Genomic DNA, 22,291 nt, shown 5'->3' on the forward strand with positions numbered 1-22,291 from the left:
CGAGAGAGAGAGATAGAGCACAGCGGGAGAGGGAGAGAGCACAGCGGGAGAGGGCAGGAGAGCACAGCAGGAGAGGGAGAGAGCACAGCGGGAGAGGCTGAGAGAGCACAGTGGGAGAGAGAGCAGAGTGGGAGAGGGAGAAAGAGCACAGCGGGATAGGGAAAGAGAGTACAGCGGGACAGGGAGAGAGAGTACAGCGGGAGAGGGAGAGAGAGCACAGCGGGAGAGGGAGAGAGAGCACAGCGGGAGAGGGAGAGAGAGCACCGCGGGAGAGAGAGAGCACAGCGGGAGAGAGAGAGAGAGCACAGCGGGAGAGGGAGATAGACCACAGCGGGGGAGGGAGAGCACAGCGGGAGAGAGAGCGAGCACAGCGGGAGAGAGAGAGAGCACAGCGGGAGAGGCAAAGAGAGCACAGTGGGAGGGTGAGAGAGCACAGCGGGAGAGGGAGATACAGCACAGCGGGAGAGGGAGAGCACAGCAGGAGAGAGAGAGAGCACAGCGGCAGAGGGAGAGAGAGCACAGCGGGAGAGAGAGAGAGAGCACAGCGGGAGAGGGAGAGAGAGCACAGCGGGAGAGGGAGAGAGAGCACAGCGGGAGAGGGAGAGAGAGCACAGCGGGAGAGGGAGAGAGAGCACAGAGGGAGAGGGAGAGCACAGCGGGAGTGAGAGGGAGAGCACAGCGGGAGCGGGAGGGGGAGCACAGCGGGAGAGGGAGAGAGAACACAGCGGGAGAGGGGGAGAGAGCACAGCGGGAGAGGGAGAGAGAGCACAGCGGGAGAGGGAGAGAGAGCACAGCGGGAGAGAGAGAGAGCACAGCGGGAGAGGAAGGGAGAGCACAGCGGGAGAGGGAGAGTGCGCAGAGCGGGAGAGGGAGAGAGAGCACAGCGGGAGAGGGAGAGAGAGCACAGCGGGAGAGGGAGAGAGAACACAGCGGGAGAGGGTGATAAAGCATAGCGGGAGAGGGAGAGAGAGCACAGCGGGAGAGGGAGAGAGCACAGCGGGAGAGGGAGAGAGAGCACAGCGGGAGAGGGTAATAAATCACAGCGGGAGAGGGAGAGAGAGCACAGTGGGAGAGGGAGAGAGAGCACAGCGGGAGAGGGAGAGAGAGCACAGCGGGAGAGGGAGGGAGAGCACAGCGGGAGAGTGTGAGAGAGCACAGCGGGAGAGGGAGAGAGAGCACAGCGTGAGAGGGAGAGAGAGAGAGCACAGCGGGAGAGGGAGAGGGAGCACAGTGGGACAGGGAGAGAGAGCACAGCGGGAGGGGGAGAGAGAGCACAGCGGGAGAGGGAGAGAGAGCGCAGCGGGAGAGAGAGAGAGAGTAAAGCGGGAGAGAGATAGAGCACAGCGGGAGAGGGAGAGATAGCACAGCGGGAGAGGGAGAGAGAGCGCAGCGGGAGAGAGAGAGAGAGTAAAGCGGGAGAGAGATAGAGCACAGCGGGAGAGGTAGAGAGAGAACAGAGGGAGAGGGAGAGAGAGCACAGCTGGAGAGGTAGATAGAGCACAGCGGGAGAGTTAGAGTGAGCACAGCGGGAGAGTGAGATAGAGCACAGCGGGAGAGAGAGATAGAGCACAGCGAGAGAGGGAGAGAGAGTACAGAGGGAGAGGGAGAGAGAGCACAGCGGGAGAGGCAGAGAGAGCACAGCGGGAGAGGCAGAGAGAGCACAGCGGGAGAGGGAGGGAGAGCACAGCGGGAGAGGGAGAGAGCACAGCGGGAGAGGGAGAGGGAGCACAGTGGGAGAGGGAGAGAGAGTACAGCGGGAGAGGGAGAGAGAGCACAGCGGGGGAGGTGAGAGAGCACAGCGGGAGAGGGAGATAGAGCACAGCGGGAGAGGGAGAGAGCACAGCGGGAGAGGGCAGGAGAGCACAGCAGGAGAGGGAGAGAGCACACAGTGGGAGAGAGAGAGAGCACAGCGGGAGAGGGAGAGAGAGCACAGCGGGAGAGGGAGAGAGAGCACAGCGGGAGAGGGAGAGAGAGCACAGCGGGAGAGAGAGATAGAGCACAGCGGGAGAGGGAGATAGAGCACAGCGGGAGAGGGAGAGAGAGAGATAGAGCACAGCGGGAGAGGGAGATAGAGCACAGCGGGAGAGGGAGAGTGCACAGCGGGAGATGGAGAGAGAGCACAGCGGGAGAGGGAGAGGGAGCACAGCGGGAGTGGGAGAGCACAGCGGGAGAGGGAGAGAGAGCACAGCGGGAGAGAGAGAGAGAGCACCATGGGAGAGGGAGAGAGAGCACAGCGGGAGAGGGAGAGAGAGCACAGCGGGAGAGCGAGAGAGAACACAGCAGGAGAGAGAGAGAGAGCACAGCGGGAGAGAGAGAGAGAGCACAGCGGGAGAGGGAGAGAGAGCACAGCGGGAGAGGGAGAGAGAGCACAGCGGGAGAGGGAGAGAGAGCACAGCGGGAGAGGGAGAGAGAACACAGCAGGAGAGAGAGAGAGAGCACAGCGGGAGAGAGAGAGAGAGCACAGCGGGAGAGGGAGAGAGAGCACAGCGGGAGAGGGAGAGAGAGCACAGCGGGAGAGGGAGAAAGAGCACAGCGGGAGAGGGAGAGAGAGCACAGCGGGAGAGAGAGAGAGAGCACAGCGGGAGAGGGAGAGAGAGCACAGCGGGAGAGGGAGAGAGAGCACAGCGGGAGAGGGAGAGAGAGCACAGCGGGAGAGGGAGAGAGAGCACAGCGGGAGAGGGAGAGAGAGCACAGCGGGAGAGGGAGAGAGAGCACAGCGGGAGAGGGAGCACAGTGGGAGAGGGAGAGAGAGCACAGCGGGAGAGGGAGAGAGAGCACAGCGGGAGAGGGAGAGAGCACAGCGGAAGAGGGAGAGAGCACAGCGGGAGAGGGAGAGAGAGCACAGCAGGAGAGGGAGAGAGAGCACAGCGGGAGAGGGAGAGAGAGCATAGCGGGAGAGAGAGAGAGAGCACAGCGGGAGAGGGAGAGAGAGCACAGCGGGAGAGGGAGAGAGCACAGCGGGAGAGGGAGAGAGCATAGCGGGAGAGGGATAGAGAGCACAGCGGGAGAGGGAGAGAGAGCACCGCGGGAGAGGGAGAGAGCACAACGGGAGAGGGAGAGAGAGTACAGCGGGAGAGGGAGAGAGAGCATAGCGGGAGAGGGAGAGAGAGCACAGCGGGAGAGGGAGAGGGAGCACAGCGGGAGTGGGAGAGCACAGCGGGAGAGGGAGAGAGAGCACAGCGGGAGAGAGAGAGAGAGCACCATGGGAGAGGGAGAGAGAGCACAGCGGGAGAGGGAGAGAGAGCACAGCGGGAGAGGGAGAGAGAACACAGCAGGAGAGAGAGAGAGAGCACAGCGGGAGAGAGAGAGAGAGCACAGCGGGAGAGGGAGAGAGAGCACAGCGGGAGAGGGAGAGAGAGCACAGCGGGAGAGGGAGAGAGAACACAGCAGGAGAGAGAGAGAGAGCACAGCGGGAGAGAGAGAGAGAGCACAGCGGGAGAGGGAGAGAGAGCACAGCGGGAGAGGGAGAGAGAGCACAGCGGGAGAGGGAGAAAGAGCACAGCGGGAGAGGGAGAGAGAGCACAGCGGGAGAGAGAGAGAGAGCACAGCGGGAGAGGGAGAGAGAGCACAGCGGGAGAGGGAGAGAGAGCACAGCGGGAGAGGGAGAGAGAGCACAGCGGGAGAGGGAGAGAGAGCACAGCGGGAGAGGGAGAGAGAGCACAGCGGGAGAGGGAGCACAGTGGGAGAGGGAGAGAGAGCACAGCGGGAGAGGGAGAGAGAGCACAGCGGGAGAGGGAGAGAGCACAGCGGAAGAGGGAGAGAGCACAGCGGGAGAGGGAGAGAGAGCACAGCGGGAGAGGGAGAGAGAGCACAGCGGGAGAGGGAGAGAGAGCATAGCGGGAGAGAGAGAGAGAGCACAGCGGGAGAGGGAGAGAGAGCACAGCGGGAGAGGGAGAGAGCACAGCGGGAGAGGGAGAGAGCATAGCGGGAGAGGGATAGAGAGCACAGCGGGAGAGGGAGAGAGAGCACCGCGGGAGAGGGAGAGAGCACAGCGGGAGAGGGAGAGAGAGTACAGCGGGAGAGGGAGAGAGAGCATAGCGGGAGAGGGAGAGAGAGCACAGCGGGAGGGAGAGAGAGCACAGCTGGAGAGGGAGAGAGAGCACAGCGAGAGAGGGAGAGAGAGCACAGCGGGAGAGGGAGAGAGAGCACAGCGGGAGAGGGAGAGAGAGCACAGCGGGAGAGGGAGAGAGAGCGCAGCGGGAGAGCGAGAGAGAGCACCGCGGGAGAGGGAGAGAGAGCACAGCGGGAGAGGGAGATAGAGCACAGCGGGAGAGGGAGATAGAGCACAGCGGGAGCGGGAGATAGAGCACAGCGAGAGAGGGAGAGAGAGCACAGCGGGAGGGAGGGAGAGCACAGCGGGAGAGGGAGAGAGCACAGCGGGAGAGGGAGAGAGAGCACAGCGGGAGAGAGAGAGAGAGCACAGTGGGAGAGGGAGAGAGAGCAGAGCGGGAGAGGGAGAGAGAGCACAGCGGGAGAGGGAGAGAGAGCACCGCGGGAGAGGGAGAGAGCACAGCGGGAGAGGGAGAGAGCACAGCGGGAGAGGGAGAGAGAGCACAGTGGGAGAGAGAGCAGAGTGGGAGAGGGAGAAAGAGCACAGCGGGACAGGGAGATAGAGCACAGCGAGAGAGGGAGAGAGAGCATAGCGGGAGAGGGAGAGAGAGCACAGCGGGAGAGGGAGAGAGAGCACAGCGGGAGAGGGAGAGAGAGCACCGCGGGAGAGGGAGAGCACAGCGGGAGAGAGAGAGAGAGAGCACAGCGGGATAGGGAGATAGAGCACAGCGGGGGAGGGAGAGCACAGCGGGAGAGAGAGCGAGCACAGCGGGAGAGAGAGAGAGAGCACAGCGGGAGAGGCAAAGAAAGCACAGCGGGAGGGAGAGAGAGCACAGCGGGAGAGGGAGATACAGCACAGCGGGAGAGGGAGAGCTCAGCAGGAGAGAGAGAGCACAGCGGGAGAGGGAGAGAGAGCACAGCGGGAGAGAGAGAGAGAGCACAGCGGGAGAGGGAGAGAGAGCACAGCGGGAGAGGGAGAGAGAGCACAGCGGGAGAGGGAGAGAGAGCACAGCGGGAGAGGGAGAGAGCGCACAGAGGGAGAGGGAGAGCACAGCGGGAGTGAGAGGGAGAGCACAGCGGGAGAGGGAGGGGGAGCACAGCGGGAGAGGGAGAGAGCACAGCGGGAGAGGGAGAGAGAGCACAGCGGGAGAGGGAGAGAGAGCACAGCGGGAGAGGGAGAGAGAGCACAGCGGGAGAGAGAGAGAGCACAGTGGGAGAGGGAGAGAGCACAGTGGGAGAGGAAGAGAGAGCACAGCGGGAGAGGGAGAGAGAGCACAGCGGGAGAGGGAGCGAGAGCACAGCAGATGAGGGAGGGCGAACACAGCGATACTGGGGGAGATTGAGGGAGAGGACAGCAGGAGAGTGAGATTGAGAGAGCGGACAGCAGGAGACCGAGGTAAATAAGAAAAGGAGGCACAGCAAACAAAGAAAATGGTGTTTCGATGCTTTTGAAGGGTGCGAGCGGAACAGAGTGGTTCTGGGTGAGAGGCAAAGCACAGCGTGGCAATACCTGAGCGTTCCTGCAATGAGAGCGTTATCCAGTTTCAGAGTGTGGGCAACATGGCTGTAGAAGATCACTCACATATAGAGCGCTCAGACCACCGAGATATTTCAGACAGGGTGAGGGCCTCAGCCATTTTCAGGGGTGCTGAGAGCCAGTGAGTCGGCATGTCTGAGGCCAAAGGTTTCAAGCATTGAGAGTGACCACGATACCGCATTTAATGGCAATTTCATTTTGACCTGGCTGTTAGCAGGAGGAGTCATTAACAGAGGCATGGAAGAGGAAGGCTAACCTGCCATCAGTGTGACCAGAGTCTCCATACTCACCAAGTCCACCGTATTCGCAATACTGATCACTCGCCGCACCACATCATCTTTTTTATTCTTCAGATTCTGATACTGAAAGGAATCCAAACGATTGGTGATGATTCAGTGAGCAAAATAGCTCAACCCCCCTCCCCACTCCACCTCCCCACCCCCCTCCCCACCCCCACCCCCCAGCCCCCACTCCCCAACCCCACCCCCCCCACCCCCCACTCCCCACCCCCCACTCCACACCCCCACTCCCCACCCACCCACTCCCCACCCCCCGCCCCCACTCCCCACCCCCCGCCCCCACTCCCCACCCCCACTCCCCACTGCCCACCCCCCACCCCCCGCCCCCCACCCCCCACCCCCACTCCCCACCCCCACCCCTCACCCCCACTCCCCACCCCCGCCCCCCACTCCCCACCCCCACTCCCCACCCCCACTCCCCACTCCCCACCCCCCGCCCCCTACTCCCCATTCCCCACCCCCCACCCCCCACCCCCTACTCCCCATTCCCCACCCCCCACTCCCCACCCCCTGCCCCCTACTCCCCATTCCCCATCCCCCAGACCCACACTCTCCACCCACACTCCCTACCCCAACTCCTCACTGGGAGCAGCAGCAAGAGCGGACCGACCTGTGAGGGAACCGGCAAAGGAGGAGCAAGGAAACAAAGCCCGAGGCTCGAGCCTCAGTCCGAGCTATTGGGATAAGCAGCGAGAGCGGACCTCAACAGGCAACATTCAAAAGTGACGTCAGAGATTAAAAGTGACGTCGGCACAAGGGAAGGAGCTGATTGGTAAATAGGACCTGGTGAGTATTTCTACAGTCCATTCGTTAAAGTAAAAGTAAGTAAGTAGTGTTTAAAGTGAAGTAAGGTCTCTAGTATATTTAATATTCTTTAATTTAGAGGAAGTAAAGGGGGTAAATTAAGGGTAGGACATGGCAGGGCAGCTCGGCAGCGTGGAGTGCTCCTCCTGTGCTATGTGGGAAGTCAGGGACACTTTCGGTGTCCAGGGCGAACACGTGTGCAGGAAGTGTCTTCAGTTGCAGCTACTTGCAATCCGCGTTTCAGAGCTGGAGCTGCGGCTGGAGTCACTGTGGAGCATCCGCGAGGCTGAGATCTTCGTGGATAGCACGTTCAACGAGGTGGTCACACCGCAGGTAAAGAGTGCATAGGCAGACAGGGAATGGGTGACCGCCAGACAGAGTAAAACAACTAGGAAGGTAGTGCAGGAGTCCCCTGGGTCCATCTCCCTTTCCAACAGATTTTCCGTTTTGGATACTGCTGGGGGAGATGGTTTCTCAGGGGAATGCAGCAAGAGCCAAGTCCGTGGCACTACGAGTGGCTCAGCTGCACAGGAGGGGAGGAAAAAGAGTGGGAGAGCAATAGTGATAGGGGATTCTATCGTAAGGGGAACAGATAGACGTTTCTGTAGCCGCAGACGTGACTCCAGGATGGTATGTTGCCTCCCTGATGCCAGGGTCAAGGATGTCACTGAGAGGCTGCAGGACATTCTGAAGGGGGAGAATGAACAGCCAGAGGTCGTGGTCCATATCGGTACCAACGACATAGGTAGAAAGAGGGACGAGGTCCTGCAAGCAGAATATAGGGAGCTAGGAAATAAATTAAAAAGCAGGGCCTCAAAGGTAGTAATCTCAGAATTACTCCCAGTGCCACGTGCTAGCGAGAGCAATAGTGATAGGGGATTCATTAGTTAGGGGCACAGATAGGTGTTTCTGCAGCCGTAGGCATGTCTCCAGGAGAGTATGTTGCCTCCCTGGTGCCAGGGTCAAGGATGTCACTGAGCAGCTGCAGGACACTCTGAGGGGGGAGAGTGAACAGCGAGAGGTCGTTGTCTATATCGGTACCAATGACATAGGCAGAAAGGATGACGTCCTGCAGCAGACTATAGGGAGCTAGGAAAGAGATTATAAAGTAGGACCTCAAAGAGAGTAATCTCAGGATTACTCCCAGTGCCACATGCTAGCGAGAGCAGAAATAGGAGAATAGACCAGATGAATGCGTGGCTGGGGAGATGGTGTAGGAGGAAGGGATTTAAATTCCTGAGGCATAGGGGAAGGTGGGACCTGTACAAGCTGGACGGGTTACACCTCGGCAGAAACGGGACCAACATCCTCGCAGGGGGGTTTGCTCGTGCTGTTGGGAAGGATTTAAACTAGTTTGTCAGGGGGCTGGGAACCTAAGTGTGGGCCCAGAACGGAGAGAAACAAAGCTGGAAGTGCAAGTTAGAAAAGTAGTGAGCAAAACTAGTAGGGAGCAGAAACAAAGGCTAACAGTAAAGAGGGTCAAAGTGCAGAAAAATATTAAACAGGCAAAGTTGAAGGCACTTTATCTAAATGCACGTAGCATTCGCAACAAGGTGGATGAATTAATGGCACTAATAGAAGTAAATGGGTATGATGTAATTGCCATTACAGAGACATGGTTGCAGGGTAACCAAAGCTGGGAACTGAATGTTCCAGGGTACTCAACACTTAGGAAGGACAGACAAAAAGGAAAAGGAGGTGGTGTAGCGCTGTTAATAAGGGATGAGATCGGTACGGTAGAGATAAAAGATTTTGGCTTGGCAGATCGTGATGTAGAACTGGAATCAGTTTGGGTGGAGCTAAGAAACAGCAAAGGGCGGAAAACATTGGTGGGAGTTGTGTATAGGCCACCAAACAGTAATGGTACTATAGGGCACAGTATCAATCAAGAGATTAGAAGTGCATGTAACAAGGGCAATACAGTAATCATGGGGGACTTTAATCTACATATTGACTGGGCAAATCAAATTACCACTAATGGTGTGGAGGACGAATTCTTGGAATGCATGCGAGATGGTTTCCTGGATCAGTATTTGGAGGAACCAACCAGGGAACAGGCTATTCTGGATCTGGTACTGTGTAATGAGAAAGGGTTAATCAATAATCTTGTGGTAAAGGGGCCTTTCAGGACAAGTGACCATAATATGATTGAATTTTACATTAAGTTTGAGAGTGATGTAGTCCAATCTGAAACTAAAGTCTTCAATCTAAACAGAGGAAACTACAAGGGTATGAGGGACAAGTTGGCCATGGTAGATTGGGAGACTACACTAAAAGGTGTGAAGGTGGATATACAATGGCTAACATTCAAGGAAATAATGCATAATTTGCAACAAACATATATTCCTCTAGGGCATAAAAACCCAAAAGGAAAAGTGATCCAACCATGGCTAACAAAAGAAATTATAGCTAGTATTAAGTCAAAAGAGGAAGCTTATAAAGTTGCCAGAAAAAGCGGTCAGCCTGAGGATTGGGATCTTGTTAGAAATCAGCAAAGGGGGACCAAGAAATTGATAAAGAAAGGGAAAATGGAATATGAGCACAAACTAGCAAAAAATATAAAAACGGATTGTAAAAGCTTCTATAGATATGTGAAAAGGAAAAGACTGGCGAAGATAAATGTCCTTTACAGTCAGAGACGGGAGAATTTATAATGGGGAATGAGGAAATTGGCAGAGAAATTAAATAGATACTTTGGGCTCGAATTTCCAAGCCCCGTGGAGGTGGGTTTGGAGGCGGGAGTGGTGGGAAAATTGCAGAATCGGGGGGGCAGGAACCCATCCCGCCCCCAACCCGCCTCTGTGCCAATGTCCCAGGAGGCGGGTATCCGACCTGTGCTGGGAGCCGCCTCCCCGAGGCGGGAAGGGGAATAGTGCCAATTCACTGCCTGTTAGCAGGTAGTTAACAGGCAGTTTTTTGCCTAATCTCTATTTTTAGCCCTGAAGTGTGGGCTTCCCGATGGCTCCGAACCACACCAAGTTAGTGAGGCGGACCGTCGGTCTGAAGGGGTTGGAGGGGTCGAGATGTCCGTTGTGCAGGTGAGTGATGGGTGCATGTGTGCAGAGGTAAGTGTGTGAGGTGAGTGTAAAGTGTTTTAACTTACCTTTACTTTCTCCTGCAGGATCGGTGCTTGGGCCCCAGCTATTCACAATCTATATCAATGATTTGGATGAGGGGACTAAATGTAACATTTTCAAATTTGCTGATGATATAAAGCTAGGTGGCAGTGTCAGTTGCGAAGAGGATGTGAAGAGGCTTCAAGGGGATCTCGACAGGCTCAGTGAGAGGGCGAGAACATGGCAGATGGAATATAATGTGGATAAATATGAAGTTATCCACTTTGGTAGAAAAAAACAGAAAGGCAGAGTATTTCCTAAATGGTGAAAGGTTGGGGAATGCAGATGATCAAAGGGACCTGGGTGTCCTTGTACATGAGTCACTGAAAGTGAATGTGCAGGTGCAGCAAGCCATTAGGAAGGCAGACAGTATGCTGGCCTTCATTACAAGAGGTTTTGAGTACAGGAGTAAAGAAGTCTTACTCCAATTATATAGGGCCTTGGTGAGACCACATTACTGGAGTACTGTGTACAATTTTGGTCTCCTTACCCAAAAAAGGATATACTTGCCATAGAGAGAGTGCAACGAAGGTTCACGAGATTGATCCCTGGGATGGCAGGACTGTCGTATGAGAAGAGATTGAGTAAACTAGGCCTGTATTCTCTTGAATTCAGAAGAATGAGAGGGGATCTCATTGAAGCATACAAAATTATTACAGGGCTTGATAGGGTGGATGCTGGGAGAATGTTTCCCTTGGCTGGGGAGTCTAGAACCAGGGGCCACAGCCTCAGGATAAAGGGTAGGCCATTCAGTACTGAGATGAGAAAAAATTCCTTCATACAGAGGCTGGTGAATCTTTGGAATTCTCTACCCCAGAGGGCTGTGGAGGTTCAGTCATTGGGTATATTCAAAACAGAAGTCGATAGATTTCTGACTAGTAAGGGCATCAAGGGATATGGCGATAGGGCCGGTGAATGGAGTTGAGGCAGAAGATCAGCCATGATCTCATTGAATGGCGGAGCAGGCTCGAAGGGCCGAATGGCCGACTCCTGCTCCGAGTTCTTATGTTCTTATGTTCTCCCCACTCCCCCTCCCCACCCCCACTCCGCACCACCACTCCCCACCCCCCATCCCCACCCCCCATCCCCACCCCCAACCGCACCCCCACTCCCCAACCCCCAATCCCCACCCCCACACCCCACCCACACTCCCCACCCCCCACTCCCCACCCACACCCACACTCCCCACCCCCACCCACACTCCCCACCCACACTCCCCACCCCCCACTCCCCACCCACACCCACACTCCCCACCCACACTCCCCAACACCCACCTCACCCACACTCCCCACTCCCCCTCCCCACCCACACTCCCCACCCATACTCCCCACCCACACACCCAACCCACACTCCCCACCCACACACCCAACCCACACTCCCCACCCACACCCACACTCCCCATCCACACTCCCCACCCCCCACCTCACCCACACTCCCCACTCCCCCTCCCCACCCACACTCCCCACCCACACTCCCCAACCACACTCCCCACCCCCCCACCTCACCCACACTCCCCACTCCCCCTCCCCACCCACACTCCCCACCCACACTCCCCACTCCCACTCCCCACCCACACTTCCCACCCCCACCCACACTCCCCACCCCCCACTCCCCACCCCCCACTCCCCACCCACACCCACACTCCCCACCCCCCCACACTCCCCCTCCCCACCCACACTCCCCACCCACACACCCAACCCACACTCCCCACCCCCACCCACACTCCCCACCCCCCACCCACACTCCCCACCCCCCCACTTCACCCACACTCCCCACTCCCCCTCCCCACCCACACTCCCCACCCACACACCCAACCCACACTCCCCACCCCCACCCCCCACCCCACCCACACCCACACTCCCCACCCACACTCCCCACCCCCCACTCCCCACCCACACTCCGCACCCACACTCCCCACCCATACTCCCCACCCCCACACCCCACCCACACCCCCCACCTCCACCCTCACTCCCCACCCCCCTCCCCCACTCCCCACCCACACACCCCACGATCTTCCTTCGTATGTGTTAAATTTCCTCTACTGCTGCTCTTTGCACTTGCATACTTCATTTCAGTCATTCTGTAGGTGCCTGGCTGCCTCCTCAGGTTTTATTCCTTTCTCCTGGGTTCACATCATCGTTAAACATAACCGACTGAACTTTTGAAACCAAGTCACTTCATAGAAACAATGGAATTTCTCACTTTCCTCAGTCTTCCCTTCCACAATCTTCAGCCTTTGAAAACCCAAGCCTGACATGACCTAATCGCTCGCTCCTGATTCATCTCCTCCCTTTCCAGCCTTGCTCCTTGTTCTGTACTGTGGGCCCTGGCACTAGGCCTGGGTCACTCATGTTGGACATGTTCAGAGAAGCCACCCACCATTGCATTGTCCGCCACAAGCACCATCTCGATGTGCCTCGTCTCTTGTAGCACATTCCTTTTCATCTGGACAAAGAGAAAATCTCAGTCAGTTTGAGGTGAAATTGTACAGCGGGCCATGGCTGGGAGGGAGCCAATCATAAGCCAAGTCACATGGGCCCTCCTTTTTATTTTAAATATGGGTGTTTTAGCCTGACCCTGTGTCACTATTTTAAAAGAACCCCACCCTGCACATAACAAAGGTCTTTTTATCTACCAGTTATTTCCTCCTTCCCCTCCCTCGCTCCTTTCCCCACACTCCCCTCCCCTCCTCCCTCCCTCACTTCCCTCACTCCCCTTCTTTCTCCCGCCTCCCTCCCCTTCCTTTTCCCTGCTGTGACTCTCGCCTTTGAGTCAGAAGGTCATGGGTTCAAATCCTGACACTTCAGTGCAGTCCTGAGGGAGTGCTGCACTGTCGGAGGTGCCGTCTTTCGGATGAGACGATAAAGCAAGGCTCCGCTCAGGTGGACGTAAAAGATCCCATGACACTATTCAAAGAAGAGCAGGGGAGTTGTGCCCATTGACCCGGCCAATCCCTCAACCAACATCACTAAAACAGATTGTCTGGTCATTATCTCATTGGTTTGTGGGACCTTGCTGTGCGCAAATTGGCTGCAGCGCTTCTACATTACAAGAGTGACCACACTTCAAAAGTACTTCATTGGCTGTAAACCATTTTAAGATGGCTGAGGTTGTGAAAGGCGCTATAGAAATGCAAGTCTTCTGCCCTCTTGTTCAGGATTCCCCATTCAAGGAAGTAGTTTATCTCTATTTACCCAATCAAATCCTTCCATCATTTTAAACACCTCAATTAGATCACCCTTGAACTTCCTAAACTCAAGGGAATACAAGTCACGTTTGTGCAACTTGTCCGCATAAATTATCCCTTTAAGCCCTTCCACATAAGAGACTGTTAACTAAGAGGGAGTGGCCCTGGGAGTCCTCAACATTGACTCTGGACTCTATGAAGTCTCATGGCAACAGGTCAAGCATGGGCAAGGAAACCTCCTGCTGATTACCACCTACGGCCCTCCCTCAGCTGATGAATCAGTACTCCTCCTGCTGATTACCAGCTCCCGCCCTCCCTCAGCTGATGAATCAGTACTCCTCCTGCTGATTACCACCTCCCGCCCTCCCGCAGCTGATGAATCAGTACTCCGCCATGTTGAACACCACCTCCCGCCCTCCCTCAGCTGATGAATCAGTGCTCCTCCTGCTGATTACCAGCTCCCGCCCTCCCTCAGCTGATGAATCAGTACTCCTCCTGCTGATTACCACCTCCCGCCCTCCCTCAGCTGATGAATCAGTACTCCTCCTGCTGATTACCACCTCCCGCCCTCCCTCAGCTGATGAATCAGTACTCCGCCATGTTGAACACCACCTGCCGCCCTCCCTCAGCTGATGAATCAGTACTCCGCCATGTTGAACACCACTTGGAAGAAGCACTGAGGGCAGCAAGGGCACAGAATGTTCTCTGGGGTGGGGGACTTCAATGTCCATCACCAAGAGTGGCTCGGTAACACCGCTACTGACCGAGCTGACCGAGTCCTGAAGGTGATAGCTATCAGACTGGCGCTGCAGCAGGTGGTGAGAGAAGGAAAAACCCTATTTGACCTCGTCCTCACCAATCTACCTGTTCCAGATGCATCTGTCCACGACAGTATTGGTAGCAGTGACTACTGCACAGTCCTTGTGGAGACGAAGTCCCATCTTCACACTGAGGACACCCTCCATCGTGTTGTGTGGCACTACCACCATGCTAAATGGGATAGATTCAGGACAGATCTAGCAGCTCAAAACTGGGCATCCATGAGGTGCTGTGGGCCAGTGCAGTGGGGAAAGAGTTGAACTGGCATCGCTGGCAGTTTCACTGAATAGTATAAGGAAGACAGGGACTGCCATGAAAGACCACATCCATAAAGATGCGGTCAAAGATAGCTGACCTTTGGAGAGATATAAAACAATTAAATGGAGACTGGATGTCCAGCATTTCAACTGCCTGTAAGAACTTTATTACCTAGGGTACATTCCAAGGTATCTTTTAATTAGCATTCAGCAGTTTGAGTGATTGATTGAAGAGGCAGCTTATACATGTTTATATTAAGATTCGTAACCAATCCGTGAAGGTGCATGCGGGCCAAGATCCAATCAAGTGGCAGGAATGAATTTAACATGAGGTGGCCATGCTTATTGTAATGTATAAAAATGTCGTGTTTTCTGTAACAATTTGGAAAGGTCTGGCTAAGACAGAGCAGATTGTTTCCCCACCGGTGTAATAAAGACGACTTGACTATCGATCTAAAACCTTGTGTCGAGTGTTGATTTAAAATACTCCACAACAATTGGCGTCACAAACAGGATCCACATGGACGGGAGACACGGGCGAGTGAAGCTGAGCCAAAAACGTGAGTACTTTTAAATACCACATACAGTTAGGGCAAGGCAACACCGTCTGGTGTCCACCGCCCCCTTTGGAATCAAAGAACTGAAAGGTTTGAATCGATAAGTCAAGCGGTCTTGGTGTTAGGATGAAACGCGCAGAAGTATAGGCAGGGTATGAGTTGCAAGTAGTGCGTTAACTTTGGAGAAAAAGTCTAAAGCATACCTCTGACAATTCGAGTTGCAAGTAGTGCTAAGCATACCTCTGACAACGATTCGCCAGAACAAAATTGTTGCAAGTACCGTCTCACTCTGCGAGAGTAAAGTAAGGGACGTACCGCTGACAACTGCAGTAACAAGTACGGTCTCACTCTGCGAGAGTAAAGTAAGGGAGGTACCTCAGACAACTGCTGTTGTAAGTACGGTCTCACTCTGCGAGAGTAAAGTAAGGGAGGTGTGGTAAACCACTGTAGTTCACTGTGTTCACTGTTGTTGTTGTTGTTGTTGTCGTTCACTCTTGTTTCACTGTTGTGCCTGACTATGCCTCAGCTGACTCCGCCCCTGGGCTACCGAGTATAAGAGCGGCCGCATGGCAGCTCCTGGCATTCGGTCGTCCACTAGAGGCATAGTCCTGATCTGTCTGAAGTGCAATTCAGTAGTTAATAAAAGCCTGTCATTCTGTACTCTGCCCAGCCTTTTATTATAATTGATAGCGCATCAATTTTATTAACTACTGAATTGAAGGAGCAATACGCACGCCCGGTCAACTATGTTTACGCAAGACATCTCCTGGGGTCTCGCAAACAACAGCCCGGGGAACCCACAGAAGCATACATACGGGCGCTGAAGGAACTCGGCCGAGCCTGCGAATGCAAGCAAGTAACAGCCACGGAACATACGGAGGAGCTCATCCGGGACGCCCTCGTGGCGGGCCTCAGGTCCACTCACACACGGCAGCGACTGCTGGAAAGTAGCGAGCTCGACCTGAAGAAGGCGATTTCACTCACCCTCTCGTTGGACGTAGCCCACCGGAACATGGAGGCCTACTCCCCGGACCGCGCGGCCGCCTCATGGATGCCGCAGCCGCCGCCACCTTGGGACGCGGCGCCGCCACGGGCCCTGGCCTCAACTGCTGCAGCGATGTCCCGCCCGAGCCAGAAATGTTATTTCTGTGGCCAAACCAAACACCCCAGGGCGCGCTGCCCGGCGAAAAACGCGGTCTGCTCTGCCTGCGGTAAGAAGGGACATTACGCTGGCGTCTGCAGAAGTCAGAAGACCCCTACCTCCAGCAGCGCCGCGTGCGATTCGTGGGAGCGGCCATCTTGCCTCCCTCCAGCCTCGTGGGGATCGGGATCGTCATGGGCGCCGCCATTTTGTCCTTCCTCTCCGACGCCGCCATCTTGTCCGCCATTCTGCCAACGGGCCCCCGACTCACCCACTGCCACCTCACCGGGGTTCTACAGCGACGCTACCGACTCCACAGCGGCCTCCATCACGCTGGATCAATCCAGACCCCACCAGCTAGCCAGGTCCACGATGGACATCCAGGTAAATGGCCGCGCCACAACTTGCCTTTTTGATTCCGGGAGCACGGAGAGCTTCATACACCCTGATACAGTACGGCGCTATTCCCTCTCGGTCCGGCCAATGCGCCATCGGATCTCCATGGCCTCGAAATCCCACTCAGCAGACGTCGGCGGCTACTGCGTAGTGACCCTCTCGGTGAAGGGCTCCGTATATAAAAATGTAAAGCTATTCGTCCTGCCACATCTCTGCGCTGCCGTTCTACTGGGGTTGGACTTTCATTGTCACTTTAAGAGTGTCACCTTGACATACGGTGGACCTCTTCCCCCGCTCACTGTCTGCAACCAGCAGTTTTTAAATTGCCCGCCGCGCCCCACCTGTAGTCTCTCCACCCTCAAAATCACACCCCCCCGCCTGTTGGCCAACCTCACCTGCGACTGCAAGCCTATCGCCACAAAGAGCAGGCGATACAGCACCGGGGACAGATCCTTCATAAGATCTGAGGTGACGCGGCTCCTGAAAGAGGGGATTATTGAGGATAGTACCAGCCCCTGGCGAGCCCAGGTGGTAGTCGTTAAGACTGGCAACAAGCAGCGCCTAGTCATCGACTACAGCCAAACTATCAACAAGTACACCCAGTTGGACGCATACCCCCTCCCCCGCATAGCCGACATGGTTAATAAGATCGCGCAATACCGCGTTTTCTCGACCATTGACCTCAAGGCAGCATACCACCAAATCCCTATCCGCCCTGAGGACCGCCAGTACACAGCTTTCGAGGCAAACGGCCGCCTTTTTCACTTCCTCAGGGTTCCTTTTGGCGTCACCAACGGTGTCTCCGTCTTCCAGAGGGAGATGGACCGGATGGTCGACGAGAATGCGTTACAGGCCACGTTTCCCTACCTGGACAACGTGACCATCTGCGGCCATGACCTGCAGGACCATGACGCCAATCTTGATAAGTTCCTCCGCACGGCCCAACTCCTAAACCTCACGTACAACAAGGAAAAGTGCATATTCCGCACAGCCCGCCTCGCTATCCTTGGTTGCGTGGTGAAACACGGAGTCATCAGTCCTGACCCTGACCGGATGCGCCCGTTGATGGAACTTCCCCTGCCCCACTGTCTCAAGGCCCTCAAAAGGTGCCTGGGCTTCTTTTCCTATTACGCCCAGTGGGTCCCTCATTATGCGGACAAAGCCCGTCCACTTATCAAGTCCACTTCCTTCCCCCTGACGGCGGAGGCCCGCTTAGCCTTTCACCGTATAAAAGATGACATTGCCAAGGCCACCATGCACTCGGTAGACGAGTCCATCCCCTTCCAGGTGGAGAGCGATGCATCCGACTTTGCCCTGGCCGCTACCCTTAACCAGGCGGGAAGACCCGTGGCCTTCTTTTCACGAACCCTCCAGGGCTCCGAACTCAGACACTCCTCTGTGGAAAAAGAGGCCCAGGCCATTGTGGAGGCGGTGCGCCACTGGCGGCACTACCTGGCTGGAAAACGATTTACCCTGCTTACTGACCAGCGTTCAGTTGCTTTCATGTTCAACAACAAGCAGAGGGGTAAGATCAAAAATGACAAGATTTTGAGGTGGAGAATCGAACTTTCCACCTACAATTACGACATCTTGTACCGGCCAGGGAAACTCAACGAACCCTCAGACGCTCTATCGCGAGGCACATGCGCCACCGCGCAGATCGATAGACTACGGGGCCTCCACAACGACCTCTGCCACCCGGGGGTCACCAGGTTCTTCCATTTCATTAAGGGCCGCAACCTGCCTTACTCCATCGAGGAGGTCAGGACCATGACCAGGAGCTGCCCAGTCTGTGCAGAGTGCAAGCCGCGCTTCTATAGGCCTGACAGAGCAAACCTGATCAAGGCCACCCGCCCTTTTGAGCGCCTGAGTATCGACTTTAAAGGGCCCCTCCCCTCCTCTGACCGCAATGTGTACTTCCTCAACATAGTTGATGAGTACTCCCGTTTCCCTTTTGCCATCCCCTGCCCGGACATGACCACCGCTACGGTCATTAAATGCCTGCACAACCTCTTTGCTCTGTTCGGTTTTCCCAGCTATATTCATAGCGACCGGGGCTCGTCCTTCATGAGCGACGAACTCCGTCAGTACCTGCTCATGAGAGGTATTGCCTCAAGCCGGACCACCAGCTACAACCCCCGGGGGAACGCACAGGTTGAAAGAGAGAACGCGACGGTCTGGAAGGCGGCCCTCCTAGCCTTAAAATCTAGGGGCCTTCCGACCTCCCGTTGGCAGGATGTCCTACCCGATGCGCTCCACTCCATCCGGTCACTGCTGTGTACAGCCACCAACGCAACCCCCCATGAGCGAATGCTTGTTTTTCCCCGGAGGTCCACATCCGGTAACTCACTACCACACTGGCTGACATCCCCAGGGCCCGTCCTGCTGAGGAAGCATGTAAGGTCCCACAAAACGGCTCCCCTGGTAGAGAAGGTTCACCTCCTCCATGCCAACCCCCAGTACGCCTACGTGGCATACCCGGACGGGCGGGAGGATACAGTCTCCATTAGAGATCTGGCACCCTCCGGGTCCACTGACCCGCCACCATTGCCCCCCACCACGACCCCCTCCGACACGGCCCAAAATTCTGTAGACCCAATTCTCACCCCTGTCCATTCCACCCCAGTAGACGGCATGCCGCGCCCCCAGGACCAGCCGGAGTCCACTCGCCCACCCAACACCAAAGGGGACGATACGCCGGTGCTGGACCCCGCTCAAGACGCGTCGTGGGAAGCTGTACCATCGCAACCGTCGCCACGAAGATCTCGACGGCAAACGAGGCCGCCCGACTGACTCGCCTACTCGAACTTTTGATACACTTCACCCCGCCGGACTTAATTTTAAACGAGGGGTGAATGTGGTAAACCACTGTAGTTCACTGTGTTCACTGTTGTTGTTGTTGTTGTTGTCGTTCACTCTTGTTTCACTGTTGTGCCTGACTATGCCTCAGCTGACTCCGCCCCTGGGCTACCGAGTATAAGAGCGGCCGCATGGCAGCTCCTGGCATTCGGTCGTCCACTAGAGGCATAGTCCTGATCTGTCTGAAGTGCAATTCAGTAGTTAATAAAAGCCTGTCGTTCTGTACTCTGCCCAGCCTTTTATTAGAATTGATAGCGCATCAGGAGGTACCTCTGACAACTCCGGTTACAAGTACCATCTCACACTGCGAGAGTAAAGTAAGGGAGGTACCTCTGACAACTGCTGTTGTAAGTACGGTCTCACTCTGCGAGAGTAAAGTAAGGGAGGTACCTCTGACAACTGCTGTTGTAAGTACGGTCTCACTCTGCGAGAGTAAAGTAAGGGAGGTACCTCTTGATATGCCATCAATGACTCAAAGACAAGGATTCAACTGAAGGCTTTTAATCACTAAGAACATAGCAGCATAGCAGGTCTTCCCACATCGGGTTCGTCTGGTAGTGAATGACTCATACAGCTCCTGAGACCTTTATATGGCAAAAGACAGGGGCGTAGCCAATACACACAATAGGAACAAAAGGATGTGGTACACACAATAGGAACAAAAGGGTGTGGTTCACACAATACAAGCAGGTAAAATACAAGCAGGTCTGATGAAGGCATATTTCATCACATTCACCCCTTCTGCAGATTTAGTCTGTCCGGGGGTGTGATAGTCCTTCCTGAACGTCGCAACAGTACCTCGGGTTCCGACCGGGAGTCCGTGGTGCCCTCCCGGGCATACCCATGTGCTGGGGGTGTTGCAGGTACTTCTGGGGGTGGTGAGGATACCTCTGGGGATGGTGGAGGTTCTTCTGGGGGTGGTGGTGATGGGTCGTCGTCGTCGCTTCCTGCCGAGACGAGGTCCTTTATGGACACGGTGTCTTCACGCCTGTCGGCGTGCTTGACGTACGCGTACTGTGGGTTTGCGTGGAGTAGGTGTACTGCCTCCACGAGGGGATCCGTTTTGTGGCCCCTCACATGCTTCCGTAACAGGACTGTCCCTGGGGTGGAGAGCCACGAGGGTAGGGATACTCCTGAGGTTGATTTGCGGGGAAAAGCAAACATCTTCTCGTGAGGAGTGGCGTTCGTAGCAGTACACAGTAGCGACCTTATCGAGTGGAGTACGTCTGGGAGGACCTCCTGCCAGCGGGAGGTGGGGAGGCCTTTAGACCTTAGTGCTAAGGTGACCGCCTTCCACACTGTCGCGTTCTCCCTCTCCACTTGCCCATTACCCCGGGGGTTATAACTAGTGGTCCGACTCGTGGCTATCCCCTTCGACAGCAGGTATTGGCGCAGTTCATCGCTCATGAATGACGCCCCCCTGTCAGTGTGGATGTAGTTAGGCAGCCGAACGTGCAAAACAGGTTGCCGAGGCACTTGATGACCGTGGCACTGGTCATATCTGGGCAGGGGTAGGCGAATGGGAAGCGGGAGTACTCGTCCACAATGTTGAGAAAGTACACATTGCGGTCGGTGGAGGTGAGTGGTCCCTTGAAATCTAAGCTCAGGCGCTCGAATGGCCGTGTAGCTTTGATCAGGTGGGCTCGGTCGGGTCTGAAAAAACGGGGCTTGCATTCCGCACAGGTGCGGCAGTCCCTGGTCATAGACCGGACCTCCTCGATGGAATAGGGCAGGTTACGGGATTTTATAAAGTGGAATAGCCGGGTGACCCCCGGGTGGCAGAGGCCATTGTGGAGGCCCTGTAGCCTGTCCCCCTGGATGCTGGCACACATCCCTCGTGATAGGGCGTCGGGGGATTCGTTGAGGGCCCCCGGCCTATATATTATGTCGTACTCAAACGTGGAGAGTTCGATCCGCCACCTCAGAATTTTGTCGTTCTTGATCTTCCCCCTCTGTTTGTTGTTAAACATGAAGGCTACCGACCGCTGGTCGGTAAGCAGGGTGAAGCATTTGCCGGCTAGGTAGTGCCTCCAGTGCCGCACTGCCTCCACTATGGCCTGGGCCTCCTTCTCTACCGAGGAGTGCCTGATCTCGGGCCCTTGGAGGGTTCTTGAGAAAAAGGCTACGGGCCGCCCATCCTGGTTGAGGGTGGCTGCTAAAGCGAAGTCGGACGCATCGCTTTCGACCTGGAAATGGATGTTTTCGTCCACTGCCCGCAGCGCAGCCTTCGCAATGTTGTGTTTAATGCTGTTGAAGGCGGCGTGGGCCTCGGCTGTGAGCGGGAAGGACGTTGATTTCAGGAGGGGACGGGCCTTGTCGGAATAATTGGGGACCCATTGGGCGTAATAGGAGAAGAACCCCAGGCACCTTTTCAGGGCCTTGGGAGTGTTTGGTAGGGGTAGCTCCCGTAGGGGGCGCAATCGGTCGGGGTCCGGACCGATTTCCCCGTTTTCCACCACGCAGCCCAGGATACAGAGGCGCGTGGTGCTAAAGGCACACTTATCCTCGTTGTAGGTGAGATTGAGTCTGAGGGCGGTTTTCAGAAATCTCGCGAGGTTCGAGTCGTGGTCTTGCTGGTCATGGCCGCAGATGGTGACGTTGTCTAGGTATGGGTAGGTGGCTGTTAACTGGTTCTCATCGACCATGCGGTCCATCTCCCGCTGGAAGACCGAGACCCCGTTCGTTACCCCAAAGGGGACTCTGAGGAAGTGGTAGAGACGTCCGTTCGCCTCGAAGGCGGTGTATGGACGGTCCTCCAGCCTAATGGGGAGCTGGTGGTATGCCGATTTTAGGTCGATGGTGGAAAACACCCGGTATTGCGCGATTTGGTTAACCATATCCGCTATGCGGGGCAGAGGGTAGGCGTCTAGCTGGGTGTATAGATTAACCGTCTGGCTATAATCTATCACCATCCGCTTCTTTTCGCTACCCTTAACTACTACTACCTGGGCGCGCCACGGGCTGGTACTGCATTCGATGATACCCTCCCGCTTGAGTCTTTCTACTTCCGACGCAATGAACCGTCTATCCTCCCAGCTGTACCGCCTACTCTTGGTCGCTATGGGTCGACAGTTGGGTGCGAGGTTGGCGAACAGAGAGGGCGGCTTGACCTTCAGGGTAGCCAGACCGCACACTGTGAGGGGCGGCTGGGACCCACCGTAGGTAAGCGTGATACTTTGGTGGTGGCACTGGAAGTCCAGACCCAAGATCACGCTCACACAGAGATCTGGCATTATCAATAGTTTAAAATCTCTGTAATCATTGCCTTT

The 22,291-nt window shown here is 55.8% G+C and overlaps 1 protein-coding gene across 1 annotated transcript in view; it reads right to left on the reverse strand.

The window, feature by feature from the left end:
* LOC147123877 (disintegrin and metalloproteinase domain-containing protein 12-like) overlaps positions 1-22,291 on the reverse strand; it is a 503,908-nt gene that overhangs the window by 315,729 nt on the left and 165,888 nt on the right. Inside the window, exons 7-8 of the mRNA XM_085967584.1 lie at positions 12,186-12,251; positions 5,878-5,949 (exon numbers count right to left, since the gene is read on the reverse strand). Of these exons, the coding sequence (XP_085823710.1) occupies positions 5,878-5,949; positions 12,186-12,251 (138 nt within the window). The remainder of the gene's footprint in view (positions 1-5,877; positions 5,950-12,185; positions 12,252-22,291) is intronic.

The sequence above is a fragment of the Somniosus microcephalus genome, chromosome 2, assembly GCF_052327205.1.
Source record: "Somniosus microcephalus isolate GS21.2 chromosome 2, FLI_Smic_1.0, whole genome shotgun sequence".
Taxonomy (NCBI): domain Eukaryota; kingdom Metazoa; phylum Chordata; class Chondrichthyes; order Squaliformes; family Somniosidae; genus Somniosus; species Somniosus microcephalus.